Here is an 18,393-nt window from a genome sequence, read left to right on the forward strand (position 1 = left end):
TTATAGTTAACTATATGACCCAAAGTATAATTCAGTATGTGAGGACTGTCAAGACTGTGACTGTGTTCAGTGCTCTCAGGCAGCAACATTATGTTGTGTGCAAACAGGAATGCGAATTAAGTGCAACCAGACGAGATAATTGAGCGGTCTGGTAGCGCTGCTGTTACCTTCCTGTGCTGTGGGAAATGTTGTAATTGTGATGTGAGCGCATTACAACAACACCCAACAAAGTAGTAATAACATGCATAGCCTATGGGGAAGGTAGGGATTTTCTTTTAATTGAATTGCGGACTTTACTAGCAGCTTCATTTAAAATTTAAGCTGCTAGTAAAGTGATTTATTTGAGAGATTGTTGTATTTTCACATTTTTAAGCCTAGACCTGTTATTTCGTTTTCAATTATGTTTTGGTTTTAGTAAATTAATTAAAACATCAACACACACACCTGATGCACAGGCTAGTATTATGTCCTCTTTATTTTGTCACTGCTTTACTATTTCCAAAAATAAAACATCAGAAAAGTCTTCTGGGTCCATTTTGCTATTGTGCCCGCACTGCCCGGCGATCAGAGTCATACATTCGACTTCTAAACCTACAGTGTATGTTCTAAACCTGTGAGGTAGGAGTTTAACAGGAGCACCTGAAGGCAGCATTTTGTCCTCCCACCGCCCTGCTTATCGGTCGGTCGTCGTCGGTTGCGATGCCAGCAGCACACGCTTGTTGGCGTGTGTCGCTCTTGTCCTCCGGTCCGGCTGCCGTCTCCGGAGTGTCTGACTGTGAGACTGCCGGTGGGTGATTTAGCTGGGGTGTGTCTGCCAGAGATAGTGGAGGAAAGGGAGTTGAGTCAAGCAAGCCGCCGACAGCCAGAACAATACCGGAAGTTATGCGATTTTGCGTTCAACATAAAAGGGCAGTGTTGCATATAGGCTGCTACTCCCTTGCAGTGTTGGGCACGTTACTTTCAAAATGTAATATACGGTAGGCCTACTACATATTACTAGTTACTTTCATTTTAAAGCAATGAGTTACTTTACAATATTACTGTCTGTGTAGAAGAGTAACTCGTTACTTATTACACTACTTTTGCATTACTTTCACCAAAACAACAGCAGCAGCAGAATGACATCGCGGCCCGGAACCATCCCGAAAAATAATTTCAACCGCCTTGAAGTCAGTGTAAACAATCCAAAATTCGAAATGTTATTCTTTACCTTTGTTATTGTCATCTATAGTGGTTATTTTCATAAAAATACACAGTTTGATTAGGAAATGATTGTATCTTTTTTAAACACGTGCTTTGATTTAAAAAAATGTAACTCAATTTGTAACTTGAGTTACTTGACAAAGTAACTGGTATAATATTACTGAAATCCTATAAGTAATAAGTTATATTACTGAGTTACTGCTAAAAGTAATATATTACATGTAATATGTTACTTTTGTAATGAGTTACCCCTAACACTGCTCCCTTGCATATAGGCTACTCCTTAAGTTGTTACACCCCTTGCTCAGAATGTCTTTACACCAACACCTATAATAAAAATCTAAGTCACTTTGTGAAGTTCACAGGAGGCTCCTAGAGCTGCGCGACACCCCCTCCATCTCTTCTCAAGCCCACTATATATATATATATATATATATATATATAAGCGAGCCGTGTATATATATATATATATATATACATATATATATATATATATATACATATATATATATATATATATACGCACACACGCATATATACGCACGCTCGATATACGCACGCTCGGCCGCAACATGGCCTCGCCCACAGCTTGGCTGCTGCGTGGCCCTGCCTGCTCTACTGGTGCGTGCGCGGGTGTGTGTTGCTCACAAAATGTTATTGCTCTTAATATAAGTTTACATGTGTGCGGGTGTGTTTACATCCATCAGTCTTGTTATGACATCACTGATGACATCACCAGTGTCTTATGACATCACTGAATGCACAATGCTCAAGTGACATTACTGATGACATCACTGATGACATCATCAGCAGGACAACAATTGAAACAGAGGACAGAAAGAGAATAGAGCCCACATTGCCAAACACACACACACACACACACACACACACACACACACACACACACACACACACACACACACACACACACACACACACACACACACACTTATTTGTGTACATTTGTTACTAATAGCTTTACTTTGAAGGTTTTGCCCCGGAAGTCTGACTCCTAATTCCCGTGCACTTGACACTGGTGGGAAAAGCTCGCTGGGGCGCCCGCTCATCACAGACACCGTGGTGGAGAGAGGAGACATGTAGCTGCAACAACCGGAAAGCTGACACGACTCCGGCGCTGGGCAGTAACCGAACACCTGTCTGGGAGAAAGAGGCGGAGAAGGAGAAGAAGACAGACAGAGAGAGAGCCATGAAGAAACACCTGAGTCCTGCAAAGCTACAGCAGCAGCAGCAGCAACAACAACCAGCACAGGCTGCTGATGCCCCGGTGCCAGGCAACGCGCTGGTCACCGCGCAACAACTCAAGGAGCTCCTGTCTGACGGCAGCGGCTTTTTCAACCTGCCGACGCAACACTTCCACGAGGTCTTCCCCAGAATATACATCGGTAACGCGTGAGTCATTTGCCGTTTCTTCAAATAAAGACCAATGACGCCCTCTCTCTCACGTCCATCAGACGGTAATCAGGTGGTGACACAGACAGGTAGATTTCCCCGCTACTCCACGCACGGTCCCCAGCAACGCACCCAGAGCACCAGACACGACCATCATGACAATAGCGTCGCATGGCAGACGCGCAGCAGGGCAGACGCGCAGCAGGGCGTGCTTGTTATTTTGGTGCCTTCTCTCTATCGTGACGACAGCCTGTTGTAAACAAATAATTGGTCTTTTCCTCGAATGATCAACATATAACCGGGGTAGGCGCTTGACATGCGGATATTTGGCTAACACGGACATTTTAGCATATAATAATAATAACAATAGCCTAATAATAGGCTATCGGATACTCTAATCGACGGTAGTCCATGCCTGCTGTTCCCATCCACTAATATGAGAGAAAAAAACGCCCGGTATCACAATGTGAAGGACAGTGCAAAGAGCAGTTTTGACTAAATGAAACCCTCCATCTATTAAGCCATATCACTGAATCACGTCGTCTTTATTCAGCAGCTCCCCGCCCTTTTAGCCGTTCTACTGAAGCCTGTCTTCAGCCAGTCAACAATCGGATTGTTTATTTTTCATAATATGGATTCAAAAACAACCAAAAACAGTTGACGGTTATTGTGGATTCCTTCAAAACAAAATACTTTTGCCGAGAAATCACTGTGTGTGTGTGTGTGTGTGTGTGTGTGTGTGTGTGTGTGTGTGTGTGTGTGTGTGTGTGTGTGTGTGTGTGTGTGTGTGTGTGAGAAGCTGCATTTGTAGGGAGCGATGTAGTGGAGATTAACCGCTCTCCAAACTCACTAATAATAATAATAATACTAGTACCAAGTAGCCTAATAACTAACAGGTACAAGTTTTAAGGCCATAAACAAAAGCATATAAATTAGTGCTTTTCTGAAAGAAAAAAAAGTTGCTTATTGATAGTATTCTCTTGCATCACCACAAGTCCATCTTGGTAGGAAAATAACAGATGATTTTAATCAATTAACAGTGCACAGTAAGTAACCAGATTACATGGAATTTGACTTACTGCAAGTATGCAGCGTAGCGGTCAGGTCACACATCAATAGTAGAACAAAAACAATATAGAAAGACAATCAATTTTTTTTTAAGGTGCAGTCCTTTTAAGTGACATTATGATGGGGGGTGGGGGGTTAGGATCATGTCAGTGGGGGGACCCCGGCCTGTTGCCAAGCCGGCTGCGCTAAGGGGGCCCGGGTGATAAAGTCCTTATTCGTGGGGGCTTTCGGGCCTCGTTGAAGAGGCGGATGGCAGTTGGGAAGAAGCTGCTCTTGTGACAAGAGGTTCTGGTTCCGACAGACCTTAGTCTCCTGCCAAGAGGGAGTGCCACAAACAGTTTGTGGCCTGGGTGGGAGGGGTCGGCCATGATTTTCCGAGACCGCTTTAGCATCCTGGCGGCGTGCAGGTCCTGAAGGGATGGCAGGCTGCATCCGACCACCTTTTCAGCACAGCGGATGATGCGCTGGAGTCTGCAGATGTCCTTGAGGGCAGCAGCAGCATACCAGACGGTGATGGAGGAGGTGAGGATGGAGGTGTAGTGGAGCACTATCGTTGCTTTTGGCACTTTGAATTTCTTCAACTGGTGCAGGAAGTACATCCTCTGTTGTGCCTTCTTGGTGAGAGCTCTGATGTTCAGCTCCCATTCCAGATCCCGGCTGATGATTGAACCCAGAAAGCGGAGATTCTCCACAGTGCTGACTGGGGAGTCACCCAGGGTGATGGGGAGGGTGGGGCTGCGTTCCTCCTGTAGTCCACAACCATCTCCACTGTCTTTTGAGAATTGAGATCCAGGTTGTTTGGACTGTACCAAGTCATCAGATGGTCGATCTCACACCTGTACGCAGACTCGTCTCCATCGGAGATGAGCCCTATAAGGGTGGTGCCATCAGCGAACCTCAGGAGCTTGATGGACTGGTGACTGCAGGTGGCACCTCAGGAGCTTGACGGACTGGTGACTGCAGGTGGCACCTCAGGAGCTTGACGGACTGGTGACTGCAGGTGGAACCTCAGGAGCTTGATGGACTGGTGACTGCAGGTGGAACCTCAGGAGCTTGATGGACTGGTGACTGCAGGTGGAACCTCAGGAGCTTGACGGACTGGTGACTGCAGGTGGAACCTCAGGAGCTTGATGGACTGGTGACTGCAGGTGGAACCTCAGGAGCTTGACGGACTGGTGACTGCAGGTGGAACCTCAGGAGCTTGACGGACTGGTGACTGCAGGTGGAACCTCAGGAGCTTGACGGACTGGTGACTGCAGGTGGAACCTCAGGAGCTTGATGGACTGGTGACTGCAGGTGGAACCTCCGGAGCTTGACGGACTGGTGACTGCAGGTGCAGCTTTTGGTGTACAGAGAGAAGAATGGAGAGATGACAACGCCCTTAGGCAGCTCCGGGGCTGATGGCGTGCTTACTTAGGTTCCACTATTATGAAATGAAATGGTGTGTGTAGACACACCATTTCATTTCTCACACACACACACGCACGCAAGCACTCACACGCACGCACACATACATACACACACACACACACACACACACACACACACACACACACACACACACACACACACACAAACATGGTATAGGCCAAACCATAAATCCATGGTTGTTGGTCGACTGGGCGCTACAGGCTATGTAATGAACATGCCGACTCTTAGGGAATTTACAGCTCACCGTTCTGGTAAGGCCAGTTCCTGGTATTTCCTGTTTGCTGTTTACAGACTGTATGAGAAGAAGTCTGTAATGCATGACAGACAGACAGACAGACAGACAGACAGGCAGGCAGGCAGGCAGGCAGGCAGACAGGCAGACAGACAGACAGACAGACAGGCAGACAGACATGCTTTACAAATACTCAGCTATCCACGGTCCTTTCCTGGCTTTCCTGGGATCTAGATTGCTTTTGATAGACCACCTTACCCACAATTCAGGACTTGCATTGTTCTTTTTGATCACACATTGAGGTAAAAATAAATAACATACTTAAGGTCAAACTAATGGTAGAATGTACCATCATCTATCAGCCACGGGGGAGGGGGGGATCACAAGAATAATGCATTCTTTCCAACATGTATTTGATGGAAAGCATTGTTAATGTACTTCATTTTTTGCAGAGTATTTAAATCATGTCAACTGCAAATTGAGTGTTGCCCCACCCGCCAAAATAGGCAAGTGATCCACAGGATCAAAAGTCTATTCAATTGTTTCCCAGCGACAAAATGTTCCTAAGTGTCGAACACAAGAATGCTTGGAAGTGTTGAAAAAGTTGGAAATAGTTGAAAACATTTTGAGTAAGACATGGAGCACTTTAATTTTCTAACCTTGTCAAATGACGTTACCTCTCATGGGACAAAAATGTCAGAAATCATCTTCACGGTTGAAGTTTCAAACTTGTAGTATGGAAAAACACACAGTATATGGAGAAACAATAATTGCATAGTAAATTTAGTACTTTTTCAAATATGTTTTGCTGAGCTCTGATGAGAAGCGTTTACAGAGCAGCTCTTAATCCCCCCTAATATACAGTTAGATCCTTATCCAGTACAGAGACAATCCAGGGATGCCCCGGAGAAATGTAGTATCTCTTTCCAATCCATCGCCTGGCTCCGCTCACTGCCAAGAGGGCGCGTATGAAAGAGGGCGAGCAGGACAGAATGCAAGCCCATTAGCTCGCTGCTACAACAAAATCAATCTGAATATGCCACTCTCCCCGGCCAAGTCTCAAAACAAAGTGTTGGCAGCCTCGTCCTTAGCTGGCGCTAAACACACATCACGGTCGGCTTAAAACGATCCGTGCCGTCTGCGTGGATTTCAACATTTCCGATGAAGAAATTGTGATTTCTAATAAATAAATAAAAACGCCATTTCCTCAGTAATCGACGGGAGCGTTTTCTTTACACACTTAGGTCTGTTATTAAAAGTTGGTCAGATATTTTACTATCGTAGCAATACTGTAGTACTAGCAAGCCGTGTAATTGGAACCGAGTGAGAGGGCAGTGTCATGCGATATTGTAAATGGCGGCTACAGGGAGAGCTAGTATTGATTGTTGATTAAAGTATGTGCTCTGTCCCACTGTCTGATGTATCTTATCAGCCATAAGCTGTTACAACGGAACATACATTTTGTAGCTGACTGGCAAAATAAGATTATTATCCTGTGTGTGTGCGTGTGTGCGTGTGTGTGTGTGTGTGTGTGTGAATGGACTCCATTCAAAACAAATGTATTAATTTCCTCAATATACAATACCATAGTTCTGTTTACGGTGCAGATCACTAACAGTTATGAGTCATGACTCAAATGAGAAGAAGGCTATCCTTTGAAAATGTTCACTAGCCTCTCGTCATGTGGGAATAGGGCCCGTGACCCAATTTGGGCCACAAAGAAGTTGAACTAACCAGGATAGAGTAATATTATCGAGCACTGATAGTTTGACTTTTTCAGTCCAGGACTCATATCAGTTAAATATAGTGTTGTTCAGCTGGGACTCCTGCTCATGGAAACATACTGATCTTCTTTGTTCGATGTTATCTGAGGCCTGGAACAGAGGCCGATAGGGCATGTGTTATCTGTGGCCTGGCCTGTGGTCAGTGGTTCCCAACCTTGGGGTCGCCTGGAAAAAAAGCAGCTGGTTACCCTCGCATAAGAGTTGTCGGGAACCTACAGAGTGAGTCTATTGTGTTAGCTCCGCCCCCTTGTGTCACCACAGACACCAAGTAGAGAGCCGCAGGAACGAGTCCGGAAATCATCGATGCTAACAGTCCTGGTTCTTCACTGTTTTCGCCTATGGGAGTTTTGAATGGGTTTTTGGCGCGATGCTTCTATTAATCTCTCTGGGCAATGCTGGCTTAATCAAACGCGAACCAGTGTTTAGTAATATCATCTTCACACACGAGGACCACTTTTATGAGTTTTGAAGCTTTTACGTGCCGTTAAAAGGGCGGCTAGCTGTTGAGTCGATGGGTATATATACGTCAATAACGTCACCACTTCAAAGGACGAACACGGAAATTCTCTTTCCCTCACCTGGTTCAGCCCCGTTCAGCCCGGGGTAATCAGTGCACACATCAACAACAGTCCAGGTTGAGTGCTGACGTGACGGGGAAGCCTATGCGACAGTGTGTAGTTCTAGATTAGCTTAGCTCAAGCTTTTTACTTCTAGGGCTCGCATTTACGCTACAAAACTCATGAAAGTGGTCCTCATGTTTGAAGATTATCCGACTGAACTCTGGTTCGCGTTTGATTAATCTTGCGTTGCCCAGAGACCGTATTTGAAGCATCGCGGCAAAAACCCATTCAAAAATCCCATAGACAGAAACAGTGAAGAACCAGGAAGTCCGGGACTTCCGCGTTCTGACAACAAAAATACGTCATCCCTGCGGCTCTCTGTTCATAAATGCTGCAATACTGAAAATGCAAAGGCTTCTATCAATGGGCCATAGGCTCAATCACCATTCTGTTAACTCATTTGGCGATAGATAGTGACTTAACAGACATTTATTTACAATGAACATCTTTGAGATTGTCACTTTAAGGCAGGTCCATCGCCCAGTTGTTTTGCTGCGTGTGTTTACAAAATGTGTTGTGGTTTCTGTCACCCTCTAGTGGTCGGAAAAATCGCTTAGTGTAACTTCCAACTACAGTAGTAAACTTGCTACATACCTCTTCACTTGTCATTGTGGGTCACGTAAGGCAGTGGTTCTCAAATGGGGGTCCTTGAGGGGGTTCCACGGGGGTCCCCAGCCAAAAGGGGGGTAATTTATTTTCACTATAATTCCATTCATAAGTAACACAATGCCTATTTTGGTCATGGGTTTGATACACCTTCTGTAATAAAACATCTAAAAGCATCACTCTTATTATCATATGGGGGACCGTGGGACAAAATCCTATCAAATGGGGGTCCGTGGTGGTCTAATCTTTGTCAGTTTAGAGGTTCCTCATGTGAAAACATGTGAGAACCACTGACGTAAGGCACAGCAGAGGATGTACTTTCTGCTGAGGAAGTTCAAGGTGGCAAAGGCAGCATTGGCCCTTTTCTCCACCTCCACCCTCGAGTCCATCCTCACCTCCTCCATCACCATCTGGTACCTGCACGTTGCTGCTGCCCGCAAGGACATCTCCACACTGCAGCGCATCATCTGCCGAGCTGAAAAGGTGGTCGGATACAGCCTGCCATCCCTCATTCAAGACCTACACACTGCCAGGACGCTAAAGCGGTCTCGGAAAATCATGGCCGACCCTTCCCACCCAGGTCATAAATTCTTTAAGCCCCCCCCCCCCGGCAGAAGACTGATGTCTGGCAGTACCAGACCCTCTCGACACAGGGACAGTTTCTTCCCAACTGCCATCCGCCTCTTCAACGAGACCCGAAAGCCCCCACAAATCAGGGCTTTATCACTTTGCAGCTCTACCTGCAGTGGGGGAGGGTGATTGGTAGGTTATTGTGGTGGTCCAGCATATTTACTGTTGCCCTGTTTCATCTTGTAGATTGCAGCAGACCATCAACGTGTTGGCAGAAGATTAGGCCTAATTTTGACTTGTAAACAATGTGTGATCTAATAAATGAAAAAAAAAATTGCTATGAAGAAGAAGAACTTGTTGGTGGAAATTGTTTGCTATTCAGTTCTTCACGGCACACACAAGCAGACCAGTTGACTTCTTCACTCGTGGAGAAGCTCAGTATGCTCATGTGATCTGACCAGTCAGCCTGGATTTCTCCTTCTTTATTTATACATACAGGCTTATTAGAGTTCCAGAATATTGCTGTGGGACACCATTCATATGCCAAATAGATGAAGGTCTTTTCCTAACCCTCAAATCAGTTGCAATGCGTGTAGTGAAAGCAGTGCCTGCAGCTTAGGGGCAGACTTAAGTTGTGGTTGTTTGGTTTCTTTGAGGAGCACGTTGGCTCTTTGTGAAGCTGCTATTTAATAATGGATGTGGTGGGACTGCGGATAGCAGGGTGGAGGCTGGGACAGAGAGCAGGGTGGAGGCTGGGACAGGCAGCAGGGTGGAGGCTGGGACAGAGAGCAGGGTGGAGGCTGGGACAGGCAGCAGGGTGGAGGCTGGGACAGGCAGCAGGGTGGAGGCTGGGACAGGCAGCAGGGTGGAGGCTGGGACAGGCAGCAGGGTGGAGGCTGGGACAGGCAGCAGGGTGGAGGCTGGGACAGATAGCAGGGTGGAGGCTGGGACAGGCAGCAGGGTGGAGGCTGGGACAGATAGCAGGGTGGAGGCTGGGACAGAGAGCAGGGTGGAGGCTGGGACAGAGAGCAGGGTGGAGGCTGGGACAGGCAGCAGGGTGGAGGCTGGGACAGAGAGCAGGGTGGAGGCTGGGACAGGCAGCAGGGTGGAGGCTGGGACAGAGAGCAGGGTGGAGGCTGGGACAGGCAGCAGGGTGGAGGCTGGGACAGATAGCAGGGTGGAGGCTGGGACAGAGAGCAGGGTGGAGGCTGGGACAGGCAGCAGGGTGGAGGCTGGGACAGGCCAGGTGAATGGGAAGGAAGCCATTAGAGGTGCACTCACTTCAACCCAGTGTGCTTCTCAGTGCTCCTCAGTGCTCCTCAGTGCTCCTCAGTGCTTCTCAGTGCTCCTCAGTGCTTCTCAGTGCTCCTCAGTGCTCCTCAGTGCTTCTCAGTGCTCCTCAGTGCTCCTCAGTGCTCCTCAGTGCTTCTCAGTGCTTCTCAGTGCTTCTCAGTGCTCCTCAGTGCTCCTCAGTGCTTCTCAGTGCTTCTCAGTGCAGCCCTCCTCCCGCTGTCAAGCAAAATGGTGGCAGAGTTGATCTTTATTAGCTCTTGCAGCGCGGCCCGCTGACCTGCAGCATCTCTAGGGACCTGTCCAGAGTCACACACACACACACACACACACACACGGCACACACACACACACACACACACACACACACACACACACACACACCGGCACACACACACACACACACACACACACACACACACACACACGGCACACACACACACACACACACACACACACACACACACACACACGGCGCACACACACACACGGCACACACACGGCACACACACACACACACACACACACGGCACACACACACACACACACACGGCACACACACACACACACACACACACACACACACGGCTGGCAGTGTAGCGCTTGTGAGCATTTTACACAAGGATTTATGGCTCTTGGGCCTCATTTAAATGTTTGACTTTATCTCAGATTCCATCATGTGACCATTTCAAAGAATAAATAAATGATTTATTTGGCTTTCATCCGTTGGATATTGATAGTTTTAGCCTTTAATATATCATATAAAATGTTAAACGTTAGCTCATTTTGGCAACCGTTTCTGTAGCATTCCGTAGCATATATATAGCATTCCGTAGCATGTATATATATATATATATATATATATATTTATTTATTTATCTATTTGCATCGAAGGAAACGGTATCGAGTAAAACCTTGTCTCCATTAGCCCTGTCTAGCCATTTTGTCTTTGATATGGTGTGGTTTGTTTTTGTTTTTGTATTTGTGCAACATGTACATTCAATAGAGCTAATTACTGTAACTGAATGCTGTGCCAAACGTTTCTACAGTACACGGCACTTTTAATTGACAATCAATAGCCTTGAATCGTTGAACAGAAGTTGTGGATACCTTTGGCCGCGTCGGGCCAGGTTTGGCCAGAGTCTGAAAACAGCGGAGGCACCGGCATTGAGCCAGGCAGGCAGGCACGAGCAGGCCAGGCCCGTGGACAGTGCACAGGGCCCGTGGACAGTGCACAGGGCGCGTATGTACCGTGGTTGTTGTTTGTCAGCTGTGTGGGCTTGTATTGACTCACTCCAGTCAGCAGGGGGCGATATAAAGGGGTACAGTAGAACAGGAGGAGAGCAGCAAAAGATTGATTGATTCTGGGAAGTTGAGTAGATGAAGATGGAGGCGGAGCCACTGGAGTGGAGCTGGCTGAGTATGGAGAGATTAAGATGAAGCTCTTTTAGCCATCGACTTCTCTCTCTCTGGTCCTGCTTGAAACGAGTTCAATGCAGAAACAACAACAACAATTCCATGTTGTTTTAAAATGCCATCAATTACAGAGTTGCATGTTATTGTTTTCTCTTTGACATTTGTATTGCTGCCTTGTTCTCTGCCTCTCTTTAAGCCTGATGCCCCATGGCCCCTCCCCTTCCTGTTTTCAGTCCCTCTGTCCAGAGCAATTTAGAGAGAGAGTGGCGTCAGCGGAGGACCAAAATGCGTGACTCATTAGCCAATGAACAGCCAGGAAGGGGTCTCGCGCTACTTTTGCATGCTAAAATAAAGCTGATAATGTATGATTTTATTCTTAACAAAAAAAAAAAACTTTCAAAGTACAACACAAACTGTCCATTTTGCTGCAACTCGACAGTGCTGCTTAATCCAGGACCTTACTTCTTGGAACTCTTGAGAGTAAAAAAAACTGGTCCATTGGCGTGAATGGAGATGTCGCGACTCTTCTATATATACGGCTCTGCTCTGTCTGAATATACTGTTGGTCCCATGGCCCCTCCCCTTCCTGTTTTCATTCCCTCTGTCTGAATATACTAAGCCTATAGGCGCAGACTTTGCTCATCTCAAACGAGCCTATAGGCTATAGCCTATAGGAATCGTGTTTAGAGCTCTCAGGTTCTGATGCTCAACCTTTACAGGGTGGAAGTGTGCATCTTTGTCGCATCCACCACAGTGATAGCCAGGCTAGCCTTCATGCAGTTTGTTCAGGACAGACGACACCTTCTACAGACTTCAAAAACCTGCCAAGTGGCTGAAGGAATGAACAAATATATCAGCCACCTGCCAAAACTCCCCCGTCTATCATTTGGGTGGTGGTTGATGTTTCCAACCTGATCCTGCACATCATGTCTTTCCACTCTGAGCTGAATCTCATCTCCCCTTCCCAGGTTTGTAGGCCAGAATGTGCTGCGTCTGCAGAAACTTGGAGTGACGCACGTCCTGAACGTGGCAGAGGGCAACTCCTTCATGCACGTCAACACCAACGCAGGGTTCTACGCCGGCACGGGTGTCACATACCACGGCGTCCAGGCCAACGACACCGAGCAGTTCAACCTCAGTGCCTTCTTCGAGGAGGGGGCTGACTTCATCGACAAGGCCCTGGCGCACAATAATGGCAAAGGTGAGCCTCTCTTCATATAGGTATGTGTCCTGGTCGCTGCGCTAGTAGCGCCTCCTCTGGTCGGTCGGGGGCCGCCTGTTCGGGCGCGGAAGGGAACTGGTGGGAATAGCGTGATCCTCCCACCACGTGCTACGTTCCTGCCGGTGAAGCTCCCTGCTGTCAGGTGAAAAGAAGCGGCTGGCAACTGCGCATGTGTCGGAGGAAGCATGGTGCTAGTCTACAGCTCGCCCCAGATCGGCAGAGGGTGGAGCAGAGACCGGGGCAGCAGGGGGAAAATTGATAGTACTAGGTGACGTCAGCAAACTGTACATTACTGTTATCAATGAAATCTTGAAAAATGAACTTTTGATGTGAAAAAGTGTGAAAAACTAAAGAAATTAGATTGTTGTGATTTTGTTTGCATACATCATTAAATAGGTGCACACTGCATACCCAGGTATTTGAACTAAAAGAAAAGAAAAGTAATTGTTGGGTTCAGCTCGACTTTAAGGAGACAGCATGAATAGAAAACTCTAGGATTCCTTTAGGGCACAGGATGCAAGGCATCAATTAACGAGGCGATCTCATATTGTTTCCTTGCTGTGGATCTTAACGAGAAGACAGCAGGGATCTAATCCTGAATATGAGGGCCCCTGAGGGCCCCGGGCGTGTCAGGCTAAATCGGAGACACTCCTGAGTCCTGTTCCACATTCCATCATCAGATCATCAGGTCCCTGCCTGGCTGTCAACACTGTCAAGAAGACGCTCCATGTTTTACACCTGTACTGTAGCACCAAAGCCCTGTTGCCCGTCTTTTCTGTCACGGTCCACTATCCAATAAGATGCTTTTCTGTCACGGTCCACCATCCAGTAAGATGCGTGGGGGGGGATGGAGCGGGGGGGTGGGATGGAGCGGGGGGCTGGCTGTGGGGGGGGGGGGGCTGGATGAATATTCCTCATCAACAATGACATGATGTATGAGGGACAGTCATGATGCACAAATCAATAGGATGGTCTTACATTGCCTTTTTAATGGACTGAGTAGGTCAGATGTATTGTATTTTAACGGTGCACACACACACACACATACAGTACAGTGCACCATTTGTAAATAGAGCAGCCACCCCACCCCCAGTCCATCCACCCACCCACCCCCCCCCCACACTCAAAATCATTCTCTGTCTCTCCCAAAGCTGCGACCAAATGGACGCCATGTGACTGTTGACACACCTGAGGGATGCCTTTAATTGGTGTCCTGAACCCTGTGTGTGTTTCATGGCCATGGATTTATTGTCAGCTTTGACACAGAGGAGCAATTACAAAGCATCTTAATTCCCAGGCAATTTGGCAAAGGCGCCCCAACGCCGCGGTAAATCAGGAGTGAAGGGCTACTGTAACGAGGAGCAGAGAGCAGTGGAGAAGAGAAGAGAGGGAGGGGAGAGGGAGGGGAAGGGGAGAGCAGTGGAGAAGAGAGGGAGGGGAGAGGAAGGGGAAGGGGAGAGCAGTGGAGAAGAGAGGGAGGGGAAGGGGAGAGCAGTGGAGAAGAGAGGGAGGGGAGAGGAGAGGAGAGCAGTGGAGAAGGAGGGGAGAGGAAGGGGAGAGCAGTGGAGAAGAGAGGGAGGGGAGAGGAGAGGACAAGAAGAGGAGAGAACATGAAAAGGCCAAGAGAGGAGGAGAGGAGAGGGTTTTAGTAAATAACCGCAGCGCTGCCCCCTGCAGGCCTCACAGGTCTTCCTGCATGACATTCCTGCGATCTGTAACATTATCTGTGACATTTTATGACCCCTAGCTCCAAGCTCTGAAAAGGTCATAGGTCAGGCCCTTAGTGAGGAAGTGCATCGTTGCATCGCTCCTACAGTATCAATCTACCAGACTGAAGACGTCTCACGGGAGGCTATGTAAGTGGTTATCTCCACACAGACTCATACTGCATCATACTGCCATCCAGTATGCAGCAACGACCATACAAACTTTATCAGCACATTAAACAAATCAAATGCATTCATTCGATATAGATTTGACACAGAAGTGGAACAACACACTTTACATCGATATTAAGAACATCATTGATAGTAAAGACAACTGCCAATATTAATTGTAGTTGTGCCTGACTGTTATGTAATTAGTCAATTTTCTCCTGTTTAAAAAATACACGTAATTGTTGTCTGCGAATGCCTATAATTTTATCATCATGGCATGGCATCATACTATGCCATGCATAGTATCACTCGGGATGTCACCATACTAGAATTTCTACTTCGATACCGATACCCATGAAAATATCGATACTCGATACCATTTTCGATACCACAGGGGGTAAATGACAACACACAATCAAGAGGCATAACAAATATATGAAGACAGATGGACGGAAGGACATATGCACGCTTCTCCATAATCTAGGCCCGATAAAACTCATGAAAAATGTTGCACTCACACAGCAGATTAGCCCTGCTCTAGTCATCAGCCTATCACAACACAGCAGATTACCCCTGCTCTAGTCATCAGCCTATCACAACACAGCAGATTACCCCTGCTCTAGTCATCAGCCTATCACAACACAGCAGATTAGCCCTGCTCTAGTCATCAGCCTATCACAACACAGCAGATTAGCCCTGCTCTAGTCATCAGCCTATCACAACACCTTTAGCTTGTTGAAGCAACAGATACCCACCAATGATAAGGAGGGGAAAATCAGTAGTATGATTTTTCATTAAAAGAAAGCACTGCTGGTATCAGAGTATTGTATCCGTTTCAAAATGTTTTCTATTGATACTTTTGACAACTAGCAACTGAAAGAGTGCGTGAGTGAATCATTGTGAACGAGTGAAGTGATGAGCCACAGAACTGTCTTATCTAACGAGCATACAGTCCAATCAGCATTGATCAGTGGCAGGCGGGGTCATTGGGTATAGTATAGAGCAGTGGTTCTCAAATGGGGGTCCGGGGAGCCCCAGGGGTCCGACCGTGGCACTTTGCCAGGGGGTCCACGAAAGGTTTTCAGGAAAATAAAACTAAAAACTTTTTTTTTGCAAAAGCTTCATAGTTCAACAAAAATATGTTATGCTTTAAATCTAAAATGCTTCATGGATTACATTCTAATCTAACAAACCTATCAATTTAACAGTCAAGCACGTTACCGTGGAAACAATTAAGCTTAGCCGAAAATCACAAATCAGAATGAGGGGGTCCCCGGTATATTTTCTATCTTGTAAGGGGGTCCTTGGCTGAAAAACATTTGAGAACCTCTGGTATAGAGGAGGAGAGGAGGATGGAGTAGAGGGTGTGGAGGAGACATGAGCAAATGAGAAAAGAGATGAGAGGGAGGAGCAAAAGCGTCGGGTTTCAGACACGCGCGCACACACAAAGAGCACAGATTGTGGGGAGTGAGTGAGCAGGGTGCGGGTTGGGTGCAGCAGTGAAGATGATTGACTTTGCCTAGTCTGCAGCAGAGGTCAGGTGTGGTACTGCAGCAGAGGTCAGGTGTGGTATTTGCATCACCTAGCAGAGGAGATGCTTCGCTCGGCAAATTTGGTCACAGCAGATGTTCCCCCCCCACCCCAACAGTCTCTGATCTTCTTTGTTTCTTTACTTCCTTCATCTCTTTTCTCTCCCCTCCTCCACCCAACTTTGTTCTTCAGTCTTAAAATGCAAAAGCTACAATACAGCAGAAATCCTATTGAGCTCTCATAACCTTCTGAACAAGCCGCAACTCAAACTAGAAACTAGAAACTAGCACGCCATGCCTCAAATATGTAATGGGAGGCAGTGAGGTGAGTCATGTTGAAACTAGCACGTCATGCCTCAAATATGTAATGGGAGGCAGTGAGATGAGTCATGTTGAAACTAGCACGTCATGCCTCAAATATGTAATGGGAGGCAGTGAGATGAGTCATGTTGAAACTAGCACGTCATGCCTCAAATATGTAATGGGAGGCAGTGAGATGAGTCATGTTGAAACTAGCACGTCATGCCTCAAATATGTAATGGGAGGCAGTGAGATGAGTCATGTTGAAACTAGCACGTCATGCCTCAAATATGTAATGGGAGGCAGTGAGATGAGTCATGTTGAAACTAGCACGTCATGCCTCAAATATGTAATGGGAGGCAGTGAGATGAGTCATGTTGAAACTAGCACGTCATGCCTCAAATATGTAATGGGAGGCAGTGAGATGAGTCATGTTGAAACTAGCACGTCATGCCTCAAATATGTAATGGGAGGCAGTGAGATGAGTCATGTTGAAAGATGGCACATGCACATTGAATAATCTATCTGTACTAATTACTAGGGCTGGGTTAAAAAAATCGATTCTCCGATTTTTAATCGATTTTTATTTGAATCCTTTGATATCGATTCATATGTCCAGAGATCGATTTTATGGTATGTGTGGTAGTTGAAACATAGTTTCAAGTTGACGTTTATTTATGTTTGTAGTTGAAACAAAAACATAAATACTGTAGGCTACATAAATGGAAATGTTTGATCATTAATATCTACTTTTAGAAATTATATAGGCTGAAATCAAATCACTGTGCATAATTGTGAAAGTGTCTATTGACAGATGAAAAGGCTGTTATTTACCCTTTGTCACCACCTGGTGAGTAAATATATGTGTAACTAAAACCATTAAAGTTGACAACCGGTCGCGCAAAAAAGGTTGGGGAACCCCTGTGTTACATAACTGGACAATCATGTAATTCAGGTTACAGCTCAAAAAACATGTTTTAGTATCACTAACCAAATCGATATTGAAATTAATCGAATCGGAATCGAATCGAATCGAATCGGGATTAATCGATTCGGAACCTTGTGAATCGGAATCGAATCGATTCTTGAAATTTGAACCAATACCCAGCCCTACTAATTACTCATGGATGGTCACATGACAGCAACAAATACTGTAGGGAGAAAGTATGCTTTATATGGAGTGTCAGATCTGACCATCCGGGCACAACTCGCCATGGCCGAACATGAGATAAATATATGATTTGAGATGCTTACAAAATGTGTGACTTTAATACCACGTGTGGTCGTAGCTCATCGCATCGTCTCGCTTCTGTCCCCCCAGGGAAGGTGTACGTACACTGCCGAGAAGGCTACAGCCGCTCGCCCACCGTGGTCGTCGCTTACCTCATGCTGCGCCACAAAATGGACGCCCGGACGGCCGTGGTGACTGTGAGGCATAAGAGGGAGATTGGCCCCAACGACGGCTTTCTTCGCCAACTGTGCCAGCTGAACGAGAAGCTGGCCAAGGAGGGCAAGCTGAACGGGGAGGTGGGCAAACTAAAGACCAAATGAAAAGAGGAGGGGCTTAGAGATGAAGAGACCCTGTACCCTTTCTCTCCCCCCCCCCCCCTCCCCCCGTCACGCCTTTCACAGGTTTCAGCTGCTCTCTGAGACCCCCCCCCCGACCAAACCAGCACTCATATGACACACAAACATACACTGCTTTCATTTACATGTTTATTTCTTTCCCACGCACACACACACACACACACATGCATATGCATATGCACACGCACGCACACCCACACACACACATGCATATGCACACGCACGCACGCACACACACACACACACAC

General features: G+C 46.7%; 1 protein-coding gene across 1 annotated transcript; it reads left to right on the forward strand.

Annotated features, from left to right (window-relative positions):
• Positions 1-2,410: 2,410 nt before the first annotated feature.
• On the forward strand, positions 2,411-18,109 carry dusp3a (dual specificity phosphatase 3a; the record flags this gene model as incomplete). Its single annotated transcript, XM_083634939.1, has 3 exons — positions 2,411-2,613; positions 12,599-12,831; positions 17,880-18,109. The coding sequence occupies 3 exons, from the start codon at positions 2,411-2,413 to the stop codon at positions 18,107-18,109; spliced, it is 666 nt and encodes a 221-aa protein (XP_083491065.1).
• Positions 18,110-18,393: the final 284 nt, after the last annotated feature.

Source organism: Poromitra crassiceps (genome assembly GCF_964638095.1).
Source record: "Poromitra crassiceps genome assembly, chromosome: 4".
NCBI lineage: Eukaryota > Metazoa > Chordata > Actinopteri > Beryciformes > Melamphaidae > Poromitra > Poromitra crassiceps.